General features: G+C 36.8%; 3 protein-coding genes across 3 annotated transcripts; 2 read left to right on the top strand and 1 right to left on the bottom strand.

The window, feature by feature from the left end:
• Positions 1 to 425: 425 nt before the first annotated feature.
• Positions 426 to 1,490, top strand: LOC106068025 (uncharacterized). Its single transcript, XM_013227313.2, has one exon. It carries the CDS (start codon positions 426 to 428, stop codon positions 1,488 to 1,490), a length of 1,065 nt encoding a protein of 354 aa, XP_013082767.2.
• An 11,146-nt stretch (positions 1,491 to 12,636) lies between these two features.
• LOC106068026 (uncharacterized) lies at positions 12,637 to 13,302 on the bottom strand. Its single transcript, XM_013227314.2, has one exon. The coding sequence runs from the start codon at positions 13,300 to 13,302 to the stop codon at positions 12,637 to 12,639; it is 666 nt and encodes a 221-aa protein (XP_013082768.2).
• Positions 13,303 to 15,153: 1,851 nt separating this feature from the next.
• LOC106068027 (uncharacterized) lies at positions 15,154 to 16,218 on the top strand. The gene has a single exon (XM_013227315.2). It carries the CDS (start codon positions 15,154 to 15,156, stop codon positions 16,216 to 16,218), a length of 1,065 nt encoding a protein of 354 aa, XP_013082769.2.
• The last annotated feature ends 2,831 nt before the right edge of the window (positions 16,219 to 19,049 follow it).

The following is a 19,049-nucleotide window of genomic DNA, read 5'->3' as shown; positions in this document are numbered from 1 at the left end:
ATATTGTGTAATACTCACATGTCATAGAGATTCAGATGGGTTTTTACTTTTATTAGTTCATATTTAAACATTTAGCATATAAACAAAATAAGTTAGCCGTAAAACTGAGGGAGGTATTTTCTATAAAAACATCAACGTTCATTAGTACTCGAGTTTGCACGGTGTTTACACTATAGTTTACATTCACAGAGTCGCTAATTAATGCTGACAACGCTAAGAAGGGATTGAGAGATGGACCAGGACTTTATTTTTGTGTAGGCAGGTCCAGAGTTTTTATCTTTCCATTCCAATCACTTAGTATTTATTGTAGAAGTGTTTTATCGGACGTTTTGATACTATTGAGGAAGTATCAAGTGTATAACACATTTGGAGGATTTAGTTAGTTCAAATAAAACAGTTAGTAGAAAAGTATTGTGCTTTAGACAATGGCAGGAAACATAAGTAGATCATTGGAAACAACAGACAGCATTCTGTCAGATGAACAATACACTATAACAGAGGGAACACTTTGTTTAGTCCGCGGTACTCTGGCCTGCCTGGGCGTGGCAGCAAATATTGTTAACGTCAAAACATTTATGGCCATGGGGCTCAAGGATGCTATGACCATCTGCTTCTTATCCCTGTCGTTGTCGGACCTGGGCTATCTCCTGACCGTCATCTGCAGGGCAGCCTCCTTCGCTTTCATGACTGCCGAATCGTTGTCGCAGTTCTGTGTTTGGTTTCCAGTTGAGCCGTACGGAGTGTACATCTACTTCGGGCACGCTGGGAGGATACCGTACATCATGTCCAATATTACCACAACGTTTCTTGCCGTGGTCAGGTGTCTGTGTGTGGCCAAACCTTTGCTCTTTAAAAACATGTTCGGAAAAAGGATAACTCTGATTGTCTTGACCGTCTCGGTAACATTCTCTGTAGTGAGTTACCTTCCCGTGCTCGTTTACATGGGCATGACATCTCAGAATGTTCCCGGAAGTAACGTCACAAGGCCTACGCTGTGGATATCCCCCAAGAGAGAAGAGGTCAAAGATGTGGTGTGGGCCATGCGGGACGCTTTCGTTCCTTTCGCGTCACAGGTCATTATTTTGATCTGTCTTCTTGTTCTGACATCCAGACTCAGGTCAGCGTACATCTTTCGACAGAAGCTCACCATTCGCGCCTTGGTTCCTGAACGTCCTAAATCAACAGATAGGCTGGAAAGCGGAAGTGGGGTTCCTTGCACAGAGATCAAAGGTCTAGGAGGTAAGGATCTCCAGGTTGTCCAGCAGGTGGTGCTCATTTCTGTGGTCTACGTCTTCTGTAACACACCCACCATATTGGTCAATTTTGCAGGTGTGATAGAGCCGCAGTTCTCCATAGAGAAGCTATACAAGAACCTGTACCTGACGGTGACTGGCGTCAAACACCTATGTCAGACAATCAATGCCAGTTTTAACATCTTTATCTACAGCAGGTATAATTCTAAGTATAGAAAGACGCTTCTGTCAAACTAACTTTTTCATATGTTTAGTGTTTTTAAATTACATTGCAACAAATATTTAGCTACAAGATTTTTCCTACATCTAAAGGGTGGTTATCGAGTCTAAGATTATAGAAAAAGCAGCATTTCATGTGGCATAGAAAACCCCACTTAGGCTTACACATTGAGCCAAATAAAATGCAAGGCTGTTTTCTTCAAGGAGGTAATTAAGATTGTATTATAAAACAGTGCATTTTGATGTATACAAATAAATAGACTATTAACGAAGTCACATCTTGAAATATCAGAACTTTGAAGGATGCAAGTCCTTGTGGTCTTTGCCCTCAATATGCAGGAACAGATAATTCAGATATATGGCTGTATTTTGGAACATTGCTTTTCATTTGGTCAATTTGCTTTGAAAAGGTGATTAAAAAATTATTCAAAGTGTCTTCCCATTAAATTTATTATATTTTTAAATCTCTATCTTTGGCCATCAAAAAAAAAATTGAAGGTAATTTTGTTAGTGCTTTTACTTTCAATGTGTATCTGGCTCAGCGAATACATCGTGAAAATCACACAAAAATGAACGTAATTAATACCATGATTACTCATTACACTAATTATTCCAGCATTGATCACTATGATAAATATACAGTGGAACAAAACTTAACAAATAATTACTTTTTGAAAAGATGCTTAGACTTATTGAATAAATTGTGGATTCATGTTAAAATAATGGCATATTTTGTTCCAATCATGGTTGCATATTTTTTCTTGACTTTTTAAATAGGCGAAACCTCATTTCCTAAATGATTTTAATTTAAGCAAAAAATATCTTTTTTTATATATATATTTATTTTTTTAATGGAAGTTTTTGCTTTGCCCGTCATTTTGCTGTGCTGTTATCACTACTGCTGGCACGTACAATGTTCTAACTCATTGACTACAATGTCGACATAGGATTAATACTATCTTTTTTAAAATTCAACACAGGACTAATATTGACTACAAGATCCACAATGGACAAACATTGACTACAATGTCGACATAAGATTAATAATATCTTTTTTTAAATTCAACAAAGGACTAATATTGACTAAAAGATCCACAATGGACAAACATTGACTGCAATGTCCACACTGGACTAAAATTGACTATATTGTGACGCTGGGCTAATATTGACTACATTGTGATGCTGGTCTAATACTGACTACAATGTCCACATACTGGACTAATATTGACTACATTGTCCACACTGGACTAAAATTGACTACATTGTGATGCTGGTCTAATACTGACTACAATGTCCACTCTGGACTAATATTGACTACATTGTGATGCTGGTCTAATACTGACTACAATGTCCACATACTGGACTAATATTGACTGTCACAGATGCCATAATAGAATTATTTGTACATTTCACATTTAAAAGAAATATAAACCCTTACTGAGCCTCAGGAATTACCCCACAAATTTAGACCCTTGACAGCACCTCAGGTTTTTCCCAAGACGTGATTATGATGTTTTAAATCTATTGGTTGATTTGAAATTAAACAAAGACATTTTTTAAAAAAGAGTTAGCGCCAGAGAATTGGCGAGAGTAGAGAGAAGGCCAGTCGATAAAATATGTTCATAGTAATCAGTCGGTCTTCTAAGAGCTCTGTTTTAAAAGCCTTTGTGGTATTTTGTATTGATTGATCTGTAACTTGTACATAAGCTGTACTTACGTTTTATATTTAAATAAAGTTCCAGAGTTGTGTTTTTACAAAGAATCTTTTATTGTGATTCCTAGATCGTCATTTATTCAACTATTTTTAATTCAAGTAAAATCCCCGGCATCACAACACATTGTGACATCTTGCATGTAAAGTGTTGTGACATATTTGGCACTCTCCGACTAATAAAAGTTTATGGACAACTTTTAACGAAATTTATTCAAGATCTAGGACCAATTTCTAAACTCTTCAAAGGAACTTCATTCTTATTTAACGGAGGACAGAATTTCTGTGTTTAACAGGTCAGTTGGTTATCGATAATTCTTTTATAAAGATTTTCGTTAGAGTTACGTCTAACTCACGAAATATCTTATTATATGTAATTGGCAAAAGGAATAAGACCAATATACATAATAACTGGCATTATTAAAAGACCAGTAAATCAAATAACTGGCATTAAAAAAAGACCAGTAAAGTAAATAACTGGCATTATAAAAAAGACCAGTAAAGCAAATAACTGGCAATATAAAAGACCAGTAAAGCAAATAACTGGCATTATAAAGAAGACCAGTAAATAATCATTTGTCTGGCACAAAGTAAACAGAAGACCAGATTTAACCAACTGTTAAACCAGAAAAAAAAAAGTACTCGGCTCAATAGATCTATATATCAATCATACGACTCCAGTAACTACAAGTTTACTGTCAAGAATTTATTAGCAAATTGAGGCTTCAAGAACTTTGTCACTATATTATTATTATATCTGAGATAAAGCCAAAATCCAGATATTGAACATTTTGCTCCAATACAAGAAACTAACAAAAAAATTAAATATGGCTTCCGGTTCTAGAACACAACGACTCTTCGAATTGATAGAATTAGCCAAAGAAAAGCAAATTCCAAAGCCAGACCAGTGGGCAGAGAAACAAGAAGAGAAAGAATATCAAGAGCAAGAATCTGAAAAACAAAGGCAAGAATCTGAAAAACAAAGGCAAGAATCTGAAAAACGCATGCAATTAGAAGAAAAAAAATTACAAGACGCCGAAAAACAAAGGCAAGACGCCGAGAAACAAAGGCAACATGAAAAAGAAAAAATGGAATTCGAAAAACAAAAGAAAGAAAATAAAGAAAGCATTCCAACTCAAGGTCACTCAAATATATTTGACAAATACAGATTAATTAACAAAATATCGGCTTTCAACGAAAACATTGACAATATGGACTCGTATCTCATAAGATTTGAAGAAATAGCTACAACATCCGGTCTACCTGAAGCACATTGGTCGAGCTCACTCCTCACCCTTTTGACTGGCAAAGCTGTCAACATTTGCTCACAACTGTCCATCAATGAACGCAGCACTTACTCTGATATCAAGGAAGCTCTACTGCGCCAATACGGAGCAACTTCAGCCAACTATAGAAAGAAATTCTATAATGAAAGGCCACAGCAAAATGATGATCCTCAAATTTTTGTAGCTAATATGTCAATGTGGTTTGATAGATGGGTATCCATGGCCAAAATAGAAGAAAATTACCAAGCTCTTCGTCAACGTATTATTATCGACAACATCACCCATGCTCACTCAGAAGATATTCAATCCTACATTATAGAGAGAAATCCTACTGATATCCAGACATTAACCAAGATCATCAGACAATATAAAGCAGCCTATCCAAACAAGTCAGTCAAACCATCTGTTGAAGAAAATTTTGTCTGCTTTGCTCAAGACAAAAATGCAAGATATAAGTCAGATGACAAAATTAAATGCAACAAATGTCATAAACTAGGGCATTTCACATCTCAATGCCGCAGCAGAACCACAGAATGTTCATATTGCCATAAAAAGGGTCACCAAACTCATGAATGTTGGAAAAAACAGGCAGTCTCCAAAAATCAAAATTTTGATAGACCCACATCACCAACTCAAAGATACAGCAATAGAGAGCAATACAATCTCAACAAAGCACCTGGAAACAATAAACCAGATAACAAATCTCGCTACAGAAGTCATTCACAGGACTCCAGACCACAATATATGCCAAACAGAAGCTCATATAACAGAAGCTATTACAATGAGCATTCAACTATGACAGTCATTGCAAAGTCCAATGGTCTCAAATTTTATCCAGGCTTTGTAGGAGACAAGAAGGTGGAAGTTCTTCGTGACACCGGAAGCACGTCCACATTAGTACATGAACGCTTCGTACACGCAAACCGTTTCACAGGCAACCACGTCCAAGCCACTGCATTCAACGGAACTGTCAGCAAGTTACCTGAAGCCATCATTTATGTTACTACACCATTCTTCAGTGGTCAAACAAAAGCATTAGTAACACCCAATCTACCAGTGGACCTAATCATTGGAAACATAGAAGGAGTTAAAGAATGCACTCCTCAAGAACTTACTGAATGGACAAATGCCATAGAGCAAGGTCAAAAATGTTTGGCAGTAATTACAAGATCCATGTCCAGACAACAAGAACATTTGGCACCTGAACAGGTTAGCCAAAATAATCACATGGCTACCTCAGTTACTCAAGTTATGCAGAATGCAACAGAACCAGTTACTAGTCCAGTAGCCAGCAACAATCAGGAACATTCAACATGGACACCCCCAGTTACATCAAGCCCATCCCTACCGGTCATAAGTCCACCTCCAATTCCCGAATGTCCATTGTTGAACTTTGAAGAACAAGACGACATGCCCAGAGTCTCTACCAATGTTACAAGAACTCTAACTGGTCAAACTGAAGTCCATCAAGACAAGTCATATTTCACACATGATGACTTCAAAGAAGAACAGAAACGAGATCCAACATTGAAAATACTTTATCAGAAGGCTCAAGCAAACAAACAGCTGAATCTACCAAATAAACCATATTTTCAAGATGGCTTCCTGGTGAAGAATGCCATGCATAAAGACAATACCATTCAGCAAATAATAGTGCCACAGAAATACAGGAAAGAAATACTGGCAACAGGACATAACATTCCACACGCCAGCCATATGGGTGTAGTCAAAACTAAAGCCAGAATCCTCAAAGAATTTTATTGGCCAAGTATCATTAAAGACGTCAAGAAATACGTGAAGTCATGTCATATTTGCCAAGTCAAAGGACCTAAGAACAACAAATCACAGGCACCTATTCAAGATATGGAATTGACAGACAAGCCATTCCAAAAAGTCTCAGTTGATTTGATTGGTCCCATGCCAGTAGCTTCAGCAAGAAACCATCGTTATGTCCTGACATTGATTGACACATGTACAAGATGGACAGAAGCAGTACCTCTAGTCAACATTACAGCGCTTGACATCACCAGAGCTTTGTCAGAGATATTTTCCAGAATTGGTTTCCCAGAAGTTATCCTCTCTGACAGAGGCACACAGTTCACAGCTGACATTACCAAAGACTTCATGAACATGTACCACATCAAGATGAAGTTCACAACGCCCTACCATCCCCAAAGCAACGGGCTTTGCGAACGATTCAACGGTACTTTGAAGAGGTGCATTTCAAAAATAGCACACGACAATCCGCAGAATTGGGACTTATTGCTACCAGCAGCTCTGTTTGCATACAGAGAAAGTCCTCAAGAAACCACAGGATTCTCACCTTTCGAGATGGTTTATGGCGCCAACCCACGAGGACCGATGGCAATCCTCAAAGAAGCTCAATCTCATCAGAAACCAAGACAGCGTTTCAACATGTCCAAGATACCAGAAACATAGTCATATCTGCATGTGAAAAAGCAAATGAAGCCACAGCCATTGCAAACTCTAATACCAGAATGAGAGTCAATAGAAACAGAACACTGAAACAATTTGAACCAGGAGATAAAGTATGTCTGCTACTACCAGACAAAAGCAACAGACTATTCATCAAATGGCAAGGTCTATTCCCCATACTCAGAAAGATAACAGATGTTGACTATGAGATAGACATACGCAACAAAAAGAAAATCTATCACGTCAACATATTACAAAAATATAACACAATAACGGTAGGTACCACAGGCCCAGAACAAAATGAAAGAGCCATATCATGTCTTGCAGTCATACCAGAAGAAGATGAAAACGACACGTCCGAATTTGACGACATCAATATGCCACAAACAACTACCAAACAAACTGAATTTTGGCAAGACATCAAACTCAATTCAATGACACCGCAAAAGCAGAAAGAACTGACTACCATTCTCAAAGAAAATTCAGACATATTTACAGATGTTCCAGGCAAAACGTCAATTGCGGAACACAATATAATACTTACTGATTCCAAGCCTACAAAAGCAAGACCTTACCCATTACCAGTACACTACAGAGACTTTCTTAAACAAGAAATTAACCAACTATTAGAGCAAGGAATCATTGAACATTCCAACTCTCCATATGCTGCACCAATAGTTCTTGTCAAACGGAAGCAAACGACAACTCCAAGAATGTGTGTCGACTTCAGACAGTTGAATAAAATAACCCAACTCGACTCATATCCTATGCCAAATCCTGAAGATCTTATGACCAAATTTTCAGAGGCAAAGTTCTTCACCAAAATAGACCTGTCCAGAGGTTATTACCAAATACCAGTCAGACAAGAATGCAAACAGTTTACGGCATTCACCACAGCTTATGGACTATTCCATTTCAACTTCATGCCATTTGGTCTAGTCAACGCCAGCAGCACCTTTAATAGAGCCATTCACAGCATACTAGGCAATCGCTCTGACACAGTGTCATATATAGACGACATTTGCATATTCCATAAGACATGGAACGAACACATCAAAGGACTACAAGAAGTTTTCAGCATACTGAAACAACATGGTTTTACCATAAAGCCTAGTAAGGTAGAACTAGCCATGTCAGAAATATCCTTCCTGGGTTATAAAGTCAGCTACAATTCGCTGAGACCACAAGAGAACATTATTCAACGCATACTAGACATCAAAGTCCCCACCAGTAAAAAGCAAGTGAGAAGTATTTTGGGTCTGTGTAATTTCTACAGACATTTCATACCAGGTTACACAGCACTCATAGCTCCATTGATTGAACTCACTAAGAAAGGACAACCAACGAAGATTCCGTGGTCTACAAAGTTATATACCACTATTGAGAACATTAAAGCTGAATTCTCAAGAGACACTATTCTCAAACTTCCGAATCCAGAGAAGCAATTTTACCTCGCCACAGATGCTTCATCTTCAGCTATAGGTGCATGCCTAATGCAGAGATACCAAGACACTTCACAGAAATGCCAAGAGACTTTGCACCCAGTATTTTTCATCAGCAGGAAGTTGTCAACAGCTGAAACCAGATACTCAACCATCGAACGTGAATGTCTAGCCATTGTATGGGCCATAGCCAAGTTCTCCAGATATCTACTAGGTGCTCATTTCACACTCCTAACTGATCATGCACCACTAGCATTTCTGAACTCAAAGAAGTTAGCGAACAGTCGTTTAACTCGTTGGAGTCTACAACTCACAGACTACCAATTTGAGGTCAAGACAATTCCTGGACGTGAGAATGTCTTCGCTGACACACTTTCCAGATGTATTTAATTCTTTACATAATTGTGTATATATTTTTCTTCCACAGGTGTAGTATATCAGTTTTGTATTGTCATATTTTAATTTCATCATAAAGCACCATGAAGAGAAGTAACTTATTCAATTCAAGATTTAATTTATTCAAGTATTATGCTTTGTACAACTTTTGATATTGTTCATGACAAGCATTGTCTCATTTTCATAACCACTTGAATAGTGTCACCAATAATTTTATTCTCATATACCTGACACTGCATTTACATTTTTTTTTATTGTTATCTCCAAGCTGACTTTATTTTTCAGAGCATTGTCATATGTTACCTAAACCATTTTTCTATAATTTCATGTATGGTATCTTGTGTATATTTAAATATTTTTAGTACATATGAGCATTTCTATTACCATACAAATGCTAAATGGAGGGGGGGGGGTAATATGTCACAGATGCCATTATAGAATTATTTGTACATTTCACATTTAAAAGAAATATAAACCCTTACTGAGCCTCAGGAATTACCCCACAAATTTAGACCCTTGACAGCACCTCAGGTTTTTCCCAAGACGTGATTATGATGTTTTAATTCTATTGGTTGATTTGAAATTAAACAAAGACATTTTTTAAAAAAGAGTTAGGGCCAGAGAATTGGCGAGAGTAGAGAGAAGGCCAGTCGATAAAATATTTTCATAGTAATCAGTCGGTCTTCTAGGAGCTCTGTTTTAAAAGCCTTTGTGGTATTTTGTATTGATTGATCTGTAACTTGTACATAAGCTGTACTTACGTTTTATATTTAAATAAAGTTCCAGAGTTGTGTTTTTACAAAGAATCTTTTATTGTGATTCCTAGATCGTCATTTATTCAACTATTTTTAATTCAAGTAAAATCCCCGGCATCACAACACATTGTGACATCTTGCATGTAAAGTGTTGTGACATTGACTACATTGTGATGCTGGTCTAACACTGACTACAATGTCCACATACTGGACTAATATTGACTACAGTGTGATGCTGGTCTAATACTGACTACAATGTCCACATACTGGACTAATATTGACTTTAGTTAATGAAATTATATTTTACAAACATCCATCTTAGATCGAAGTTACATACCTATAATAAATCCGCACACACACCCACACACACAAGAAAATTATAAATTACTATCGATGCAAATTTACATAACTCCAGTTGGCTTTAAAATAAGTTATTGCTGAGGAAACCTAACGCATTCTTTCTTAACTAAAGCCTTGGACAACTAAACAATTTTTAAGATCGAAGCCACAGCGGTTAAATTTACCAAAAATGATTTTTTATACGCAATTATTACAAACTATATGTCTGACAGCCGTGATTTTTATGTCTAAAGCACAAAACAATAATTTCTTACGCTTAATTAATTTTGAAATTTCTACACAAATGTAGATTTTTTAGGTAATTATCGGAGTAAATGTGAGGAATTATACTTAGATCAGTGGTCATTGTGATTATCAATTTTTTTTCCATCTGTATGAAAGCATGTGTATAGAACAATTTAAAACGATTAGATCTACAATAAGTCCTCTAGTAGATCTAGATCTACAATAAGTCCTCTAGTAGATCTAGATCTACAATAAGTCCTCTAGTAGATCTAGATCTACAATAAGTCCTCTATTAGATCTAGATCTACAATAAGTCCTCTATTAGATCTAGATCTACAATAAGTCCTCTATTAGATCTAGGTCTACAATAAGCCCTCTATTAGATCTAGGTCTACAATAAGCCCTCTATTAGATCTAGGTCTACAATAAGCCCTCTAGTAGATCTAGGTCTACAATAAGCCCTCTAGTAGATCTAGGTCTACAATAAGCCCTCTAGTAGATCTAGATCTACAATAAGCCCTCTAGTAGATCTAGATCTACAATAAGTCCTCTAGTAGATCTAGATCTACAATAAGTCCTCTATTAGATCTAGATCTACAATAAGTCCTCTATTAGATCTAGGTCTACAATAAGCCCTCTATTAGATCTAGGTCTACAATAAGCCCTCTATTAGATCTAGGTCTACAATAAGCCCTCTATTAGATCTAGGTCTACAATAAGCCCTCTATTAGATCTAGGTCTACAATAAGCCCTCTATTAGATCTAGGTCTACAATAAGCCCTCTATTAGATCTAGGTCTACAATAAGCCCTCTATTAGATCTAGGTCTACAATAAGCCCTCTATTAGATCTAGGTCTACAATAAGCCCTCTATTAGATCTAGATCTACAATAAGCCATCTATTAGATCTAGATCTACAATAAGCCCTCTATTAGATCTAGATCTACAATAAGCCCTCTATTAGATCTAGATCTACAATAAGCCCTCTATTAGATCTAGATCTACAATAAGCCCTCTATTAGATCTAGATCTACAATAAGCCCTCTATTAGATCTAGATCTACAATAAGCCCTCTATTAGATCTAGATCTACAATAAGCCCTCTATTAGATCTAGATCTAAAATAAGCCCTCTATTAGATCTAGATCTACTATAAGCCCTCTATTAGATCTAGATCTAAAATAAGCCCTCTATTAGATCTAGATCTACAATAAGCCCTCTATTAGATCTAGATCTACAATAAGCTCTCTATTAGATCTAGATCTACAATAAGTCCTCTATTAGATCTATTCTGTGCTTTGCTAGCTTTAAGATTAAAGACTGCAGAAAAAAAAAGGTTACGAAGATATTATGTGTGGAAACACAATCTCAAAATCGGCCCCCGAAGTGGTCCATCAAGGCAGGTAAAGAGGCAGATTTCAATATTTTCAGAAAGAACATCAGAATGAAGTTCAATCAAAGACAAATGACAGAGGAGAATGGAGAAAGAAGGTTGACTGATCTTGTGTGGTGCCCCAGCAGTCCAGCAGAGCAAAGGATAGGTGAAAGTAAATGTGAAGTTAGATGTGAACCAGGCCTAACTGATGTCTTATAATGAATATCCAATGATCTAGTTGTTTTGTAAAGGGTCAATCTCTTATTCTTTAAGGTTACATTGCCGTTAAAAATATAGAAAAATTCATCTCAATAGTTCAGTTATAGTGCTGCAGTTCGTGCAAAAATATAAAGAACTACTTATTAATTGTTGTTGTCGGATATTCACTATCTTTTCTAGTTTACGAGATCTAAACGGGACGGACGGACGAAAAGACATTGCACACAAAACTAATAGCGTCTTTTCCCCTTTCGGGGGCCGCTAAAAAAAGTAGAACTAACTAAAGGTCGATGAATCGGAGGATGCTTAAAAAGTTAAAGCGTGTCATTGTAATAAAAAATGTGTGAAAGTGGTTGTCTTCGTGTGTGTGAGGTGGGATGACAGTGGAAAAATAATATTAGATTGAATTATTGAGAAGCCAAAGAAAAGTCAGATATTGTACGTAGGGCTTACTTTTTTTTGTCATTGGCGGCAGGGTGGAGAGATTAGTAACAGTGATACTATAATTCACGGGTCATGTGTGCGTGCATGTGTCGCGGAAACGTTATAAAGAGGATCTTTCCAAACCAAGTCAAAAGTCTATGTCGGAGAAATTACGATGGGTATATTTAAAAAAAAAAAATGGGGATCCAGAAAAAAGAGAGAGAGAAGGACAGAGAAAGAGAGAGAAGGAAAGAACAAGAAAGCGAGCCTTAAAATTTCATTATAACAGATATTTTACGTGGTAATGAGTATGTTAGGGGATCGTTTATTTGTGGACCGTGTATTGAGATAAAAAAAAATGAGTACGATGTTTCGGTCATTATGAACAAAATAAAGCTTGGAAGCAAATCAATGGGGGGGGGGGCGTAGTAGTTGGTGTGTGTACTGATAGTTCCTTATAGAGTTCACTTGTTTATTCTCAATTTAAAATTTCTAGGCAAGTTTTAAGTAAACAATGCCCAGACACAATTCAAACAGTTTAGACTATTACAAAGTATGTAGATATCACTGAGATAGTGACCACTTGCTGAAGTACTTGATAGTCCTTGACACTTGGTGTTGAAGTATTTTCTATTTGTTGTCTTTTGAAAGCAGTTCTCCCATCTTTAAATGAGAAAGCGAGGTCACTGTGCTGCAGTGTACTCCCGACCTCAAAGATGCTGATGATGATCTGGTTGACAAACGGCATCACATCATCACGATATACCCAAACCACCTTGATGACCAGTTGTCTATTCGGCGACACCCATAGGGAAAGTCTTGTGGCGTTGATGAGGGCGCTGTATTGTGGGGACATGTCAATAAAGTCCAATACTGGGAGATAGCTTATTACCGAGAAGACTCCGAAGGTGATGAGAAGATAAACGGTCAGTTTGACCCCGAACATGTTTTTAAACAAAATCGGCTTAGCCACACAGAGGCACCTCGCCACGGCCAAATATGTTATGGTCAAATTCGAAAGTATGTATGGCATTCTCGAGACGTGGCCGGAATAAATGTACACGCCATTGGGCTCAATAGTGAAACTCAAGGTGTATTTGGAGGAGGTCTCAAACACCATGCAGAAGAAGGAAGCAGCGATGCTAAAAGTGGAAACTTCATAGGCGAGGTCGGAGGCTGAGAACACCAGAAGCGAAGTAGTCATTCTGTAGTTAACACCAATTTTTACAAAAATGTAAATATTAGCAACTTTACCCAGGGTTCCAAGAAATGCCAGTGTAACCCTTAGAGAGCACATTACTCCATTTAGATTATATTCAACAAAAATAATCTCATCAAGTATACCAATACAAATTTGACAAATTTCTTCGTAAAAATAATGGAATTTTTTTTTTATAAATATAAGGTTTATAAAATTTGGTAACAAGAAATATTTGTCGTTTCACTTGTCAAACAAAACTTTAAAAATTAAGTTTAGATATTTCAAATGCAATGTCACGAGTTTAAAAAGTGAGTTTCTCTTCTTGGAGATCCCTAAAGGAACCAACATAAAAAGTGAGTTTCTCTTCTTGGAGATCCCTAAAGGAACCAACATAAAATCTTTGCAACTTACTTTTAAATTATTTATTTCTGAACAATTAGATCTGTTGATACAAAGATATGATCAGAACGTAGTGCATCAAATTTGATCTTTCTAAAGTGTTGTACTTCTAGTCACGTTACTAAGACACTTGTGTGATGTTTTATATTTGTGACAACATAGTTTCAGTAACATATGCCTGCAGTGTGGTTTGAACATGGAGTCGGTCCTAGTAAAACCATTTTTTAGTTCTATTTAGCAGATACAACTGATGTCGAGTGAATAATTAATAAAGCATGTTAGAATATTTTAATACCATGGTACATCAATAGTTCTTGATAATGATACACTTTTCTAATGATTAAACTTGCAATGTATCTGTAGTGTGAATCATATTTTGTTGAGGTATTAGTCTAATTACAAAAAATGGTTGGGAGTTTGGTTTTTAGTTGTTTTTTTTAGTCCTTAGGGCTTTAATGATTTTGTAATGATTTTTTAATAACTAAGGGGGTTAATGAAACACAGTTTTTATTTATGTAATTAGATTACATTAACTCCCTTAAGTGCATTAGTTCATCCAGTCACATTGATGCCCCTGGCACACGCTATAAGAGATCTGACGATGAGAGTGTTTTAGGAAACGATAATTGCATCAAATGTCAGAGATATATATTGAAAGCATAACATCATCAAATACAGCTTTCAATATAGCCTACCAGGGATTAATTTTTTGGAGCATGGATTAAGTTTTATGCTTTTTCTTTTCTTTTACAATAAATCTATAATAATTAATAAATTAAAATAAATATAATAAAAAGGATGTTGTTGACGGTCTATTTTGTTGGTGATTCTATATGTTAATGGTGCATGCGAGTTCATAGAAGACACACCAACAGAATGAATCAAGAATATACTTGATCACGCAGGCTGATAACTTCAACAATTTAATGAACAATAAAAAGGGCACAGTCCTCTGTCGTCGCTAGCCTAGCGTCGTCCTCCAAGGCGTATTGTCCGTTACTCTTCTCGTTCGTAATCCTGCTCTTTTATTATTCATCACATCACTTAGGAAAAACCCGATTAACCTCAACTTCTACGCATCTTGTGTCATTACAATGTACAGTGCGCTATTGAAATTTTGTGTGCGAGACATTCTGCTAATGTCAGAATTTTAATGTTTTCTACCAATGTAGGCTACTCTGACAAAATTATTATATATCACTGTGTTTCAACATACTTCAATCACACTATTATACTATTAAAAGCTCAGGACATTTACATAATGTATTTTTTAACGGGCCTATTTTTTTTACTGTGGCAATTTCAGAAGCTCATAAATGTTTTTTTGTGTTTTTTTTGCTTAAGTAAATATACAATCTTGCTTTGCTTTTCTACTGGTCAGTTTTATTAATTGCATTGAACACTTAAAAGAATCATTGTTAAACAAGTAGAGTTGATAGATTTGTGCATGAGACCATGTCAGGAAACACAAGTAGATCATTGGAAACAATAGACAGCATTCTGTCAGATGAACAATACACCATAACAGAGGGAACACTTTGTTTAGTTCGCGGTACTCTGGCCTGCCTGGGCGTGGCAGCAAATATTGTTAACGTCAAAACATTTATGGCCATGGGGCTCAAGGATGCTATGACCATCTGCTTCTTGTCTCTATCGTTGTCGGACCTGGGCTATCTCCTGACCGTCATCTGCAGGGCAGCCTCCTTCGCTTTCATGACTGCCGAATCGTTGTCGCAATTCTGTGTTTGGTTTCCAGTTGAGCCGTACGGAGTGTACATCTACTTCGGGCACGCTGGGAGGATACCGTACATCATGTCCAATATTACCACAACGTTTCTTGCCGTGGTCAGGTGTCTGTGTGTGGCCAAACCTTTGCTCTTTAAAAACATGTTCGGAAAAAGGATAACTCTGATTGTCTTGACCGTCTCGGTAACATTCTCTGTTGTGAGTTACCTTCCCGTGCTCGTTTACATGGGCATGACATCTCAGAATGTTCCCGGAAGTAACGTCACAAGGCCTACTCTGTGGATATCCCCCAAGAGAGAAGAGGTCAAAGATGTGGTGTGGGCCATGCGGGACGCTTTCGTTCCTTTCGCGTCACAGGTCATTATTTTGATCTGTCTTCTTGTTCTGACATCCAGACTCAGGTCAGCGTACATCTTTCGACAGAAGCTCACCATTCGTGGCTTGGTTCCTGAACGTCCTAAATCAACAGATAGGCTGGAAAGCGGAAGTGGGGTTCTTTGCACAGAGATCAAAGGTCTAGGAGGTAAGGACCTACAGGTTGTCCAGCAGGTGGTGCTCATTTCTGTGGTCTACGTCTTCTGTAACACACCTACCATATTGGTCAATTTTGCAGGTGTGATAGAGCCGCAGTTCTCCATAGAGAAGCTATACAAGAACCTGTACTTGACGGTGACTGGCGTCAAACACCTATGTCAGACAATCAATGCCAGTTTTAACATCTTTATCTACAGCAGGTATAATTCTAAGTATAGAAAGACGCTTCTGTCAAACTAACTTTTTCATATTGTTTTTTTATTACTCATTTATAAAGCCATTACAAGTACCAGGGGAGGGGAGGTCGATGTATTTTTTTCTTCATCAGGACTGTGTACATATTTTTCTTGTCAAAAAAAATATAAATATTTTGCTGTTGGCCTATATAGGTCGCTTTAAATCCTAGTGGAATTACATTAGTCCTTATGTGTGTCTTTCTTGTAATGGATAGAATTTATTTTAAAGTGCCAAATATTTTGACCGCTTGCTCAGATATCTTTAATATTAACCAGTGGCGTCAATCATATTGTTGTCACAGGGTGCGAACATTTCGTAGCCCCTCTTCCCCCCCCCCCCCAAAAAAAAAAAACAAAAAAAAAACGTTTCCAGTTAAATGTCTTGTAATATTTATAACCATATATACAGGAGATATGTGTTTGCGATGAGTGATTTATACAAAAACCTAGCTACGCATCGATTTATTTCCGTTTTTTATGGTGTAGTATTAATAATAAAATAACCAATTTATTATAGATATAAACATTTTATTTAACTTGGAAAGAGTTTTTTTCTTTACCGTTCTGACCTTACGTGACTTTCGCATAGATCAAATTTATTCGAGTTTAGCTTTGGTATCAGTTAGTCAAAAGTTCATTAAACCTCCAGCCTGCAAAATCTCTTGTGTATTTTTAATTTCATCTAGTGCATATATATACAATATCACAGCATGAAATACTACTTTAACATAACTAAGTATTTCTCTAGTGCAGCCTTCCAAGACTAAGAAAAAAAATACGTTTTCGATATTATGGGTTCTCTGACTCCTACGGAAAACAGGTTTGTAAGTAGGATTACTTTATCTTCACCCTAAATCTTACAATGCATAAATCGTGTGCGCACTTCACATTTATGTGTGTTTTAGAGTCATTACTCGGAAACATACTAGTTAAATAGTTAATATATCTAGATAGACATGCATCTATGTATTGCTAGGTAAAGCTTTTTGTTCATTTCTTTTACTTTAATGTATACATTAAAAGCAGGTAAAAAAACACGCATTTTTAATTCCATCAATAAAACATTAGTTGTTAGCATGAGTTGATCCCCAGTGTTCCTCTTCTTCCAATTGTAATAGTAATACTGGTTGTAAGTTAACAAATGTATTACTTCACACCTAAATAAGCTTCTTAATAGTATGTCAGTTTAACCCTTTAGGTGTCCGAACCCGGTCATGCTACCCTGCCTCATAGTGGCGCCAGGGTGGAAACGATCGTAGGAGGAAACGATTGAGCTAAAGGGTAGCAAAACAAGACTTCCGTGTGTGTGTGTGGAGGGTGCCTAGGGGGTGCGAGAGCATCATCATTGCACTGTGCGGAGTTGTAAAAAAGCTCCCACAACCTTGTCACAATCCAGGCGCCGTTCCTCAAGGGGCCGTTGCATACATGGCGTGTCCTGCACGGTTAGCCTGGTATAGAAAAGGAAAATGGCAGGGGTCCCTGTGCATGCCTTCTCTGGCCGCGAGTCTGACACCCCGCCAGACAGAACAGTGTACACTGTTCCCATTCAGGCCAGTGAAAGGAAGCTCTTGTTCACTTTTGCTGGCCTGGAGTTCCAAGAGCCGAACGCTCAACTCTACCTGACAGTTTCAAGAAGAAGGTATCCGAAAATCATATTTGGCACTGACATATATTATCTGAAGTTTAAATTGTTCCATGTATTAAATAGCTTAGTGCATTATAAATCAGGCCCTGATTGGACAGTATTTCTAAAGAGCTAACGATAGATAATGACGTGGCTCAAGGTTCTCTTAGTTTTGAAGATCACGATCCATGATCAAATCATTCAAATGTTTCAGAAACATATATTGTTAATATAGAATTGAATGACTTTTGCATATAGTCAACTAGACATATGTTACCCGCGACCCGCGGGTCTTTATTTGCGCATTACTTTCGATATTGTCACTGAGAGTGTTTTGTAAACAATTAAACGAAATAATAATGTAATAAGTAAAGCGAGTGTGTCAATGTAAAAATAGTGTGAATGAAGCGATCAAATCAGAATAGCTAATAGACTTAAATCCATTTGTTCAAATTAAAACATTTGCTTGTAGGCCTACATATATTTGATTAAAATTTGAGACGAATAGACTTAATTTTGTATGTTCATGTGTTACAGTATAAAGTAGATCTTTAGGTAGACATAGATCTAAATCTACACTAATCTAGAGGCTTGTATAGAGTTCATTCTGTGTTGCGCATGCTTGACCTTTTTTCATGAATAAATATAGGCCTATCTCAACACGGATACGCAGCTTTATTTAGCGAACAGCGAACGAATGTATTAAAAATGCTTTAGAAAAACAAATTTGAATGCTAATTTGATTAAAATATGAAATGAATGGACAATAATTAGTATGTTTATTGTTAAAGCATAAAACTATCTTTGCGAAAAGAAGTTTTATCATCTTAGAGTTCAATAAGAGTTTTAGACCTAGGCCTAGGAATAGACTCAGTAGAGAGATGTGTTAATCACTGTTAATGTGTAACCATTTGGTAATGTCTAATGAAAGGATGTTCGCCAGACAATACCCGCGGCCTGCGGGCCTAAGTTTGTGTTTACTAATCTAGTGGATTGGATTTAGATGTATGTTAAACTTAACTAATGATCCTTTCAAGTTTTTTCTCTTTCGCTACGAAAATAAAATTAGGTTTGCGAAAATGGGATTACCCGAAGCCGATACATTCATATCTATTAAAAACGAAAAGAGCGATAGCTTTGTTAAATGAATGGGATTATAAAGTGAACAATTAAACGAAATAATTTTAGTACGCGATTCATGAATGAATATA

This window comes from Biomphalaria glabrata, chromosome 6 (genome assembly GCF_947242115.1).
Source record: "Biomphalaria glabrata chromosome 6, xgBioGlab47.1, whole genome shotgun sequence".
Classification (NCBI taxonomy): domain Eukaryota; kingdom Metazoa; phylum Mollusca; class Gastropoda; family Planorbidae; genus Biomphalaria; species Biomphalaria glabrata.
The sequence above is the reverse complement of the archived record's forward strand: the minus strand, read 5'-3'. Positions and strand labels throughout refer to the sequence as shown.

Excerpts from the sequence above, each read along its gene's own strand:
- LOC106068025 (XM_013227313.2), top strand. The coding sequence starts at position 426 with ATGGCAGGAAACATAAGTAGATCATTGGAAACAACAGACAGCATTCTG.
- LOC106068026 (XM_013227314.2), bottom strand. The coding sequence starts at position 13,302 with ATGACTACTTCGCTTCTGGTGTTCTCAGCCTCCGACCTCGCCTATGAA.
- LOC106068027 (XM_013227315.2), top strand. The coding sequence starts at position 15,154 with ATGTCAGGAAACACAAGTAGATCATTGGAAACAATAGACAGCATTCTG.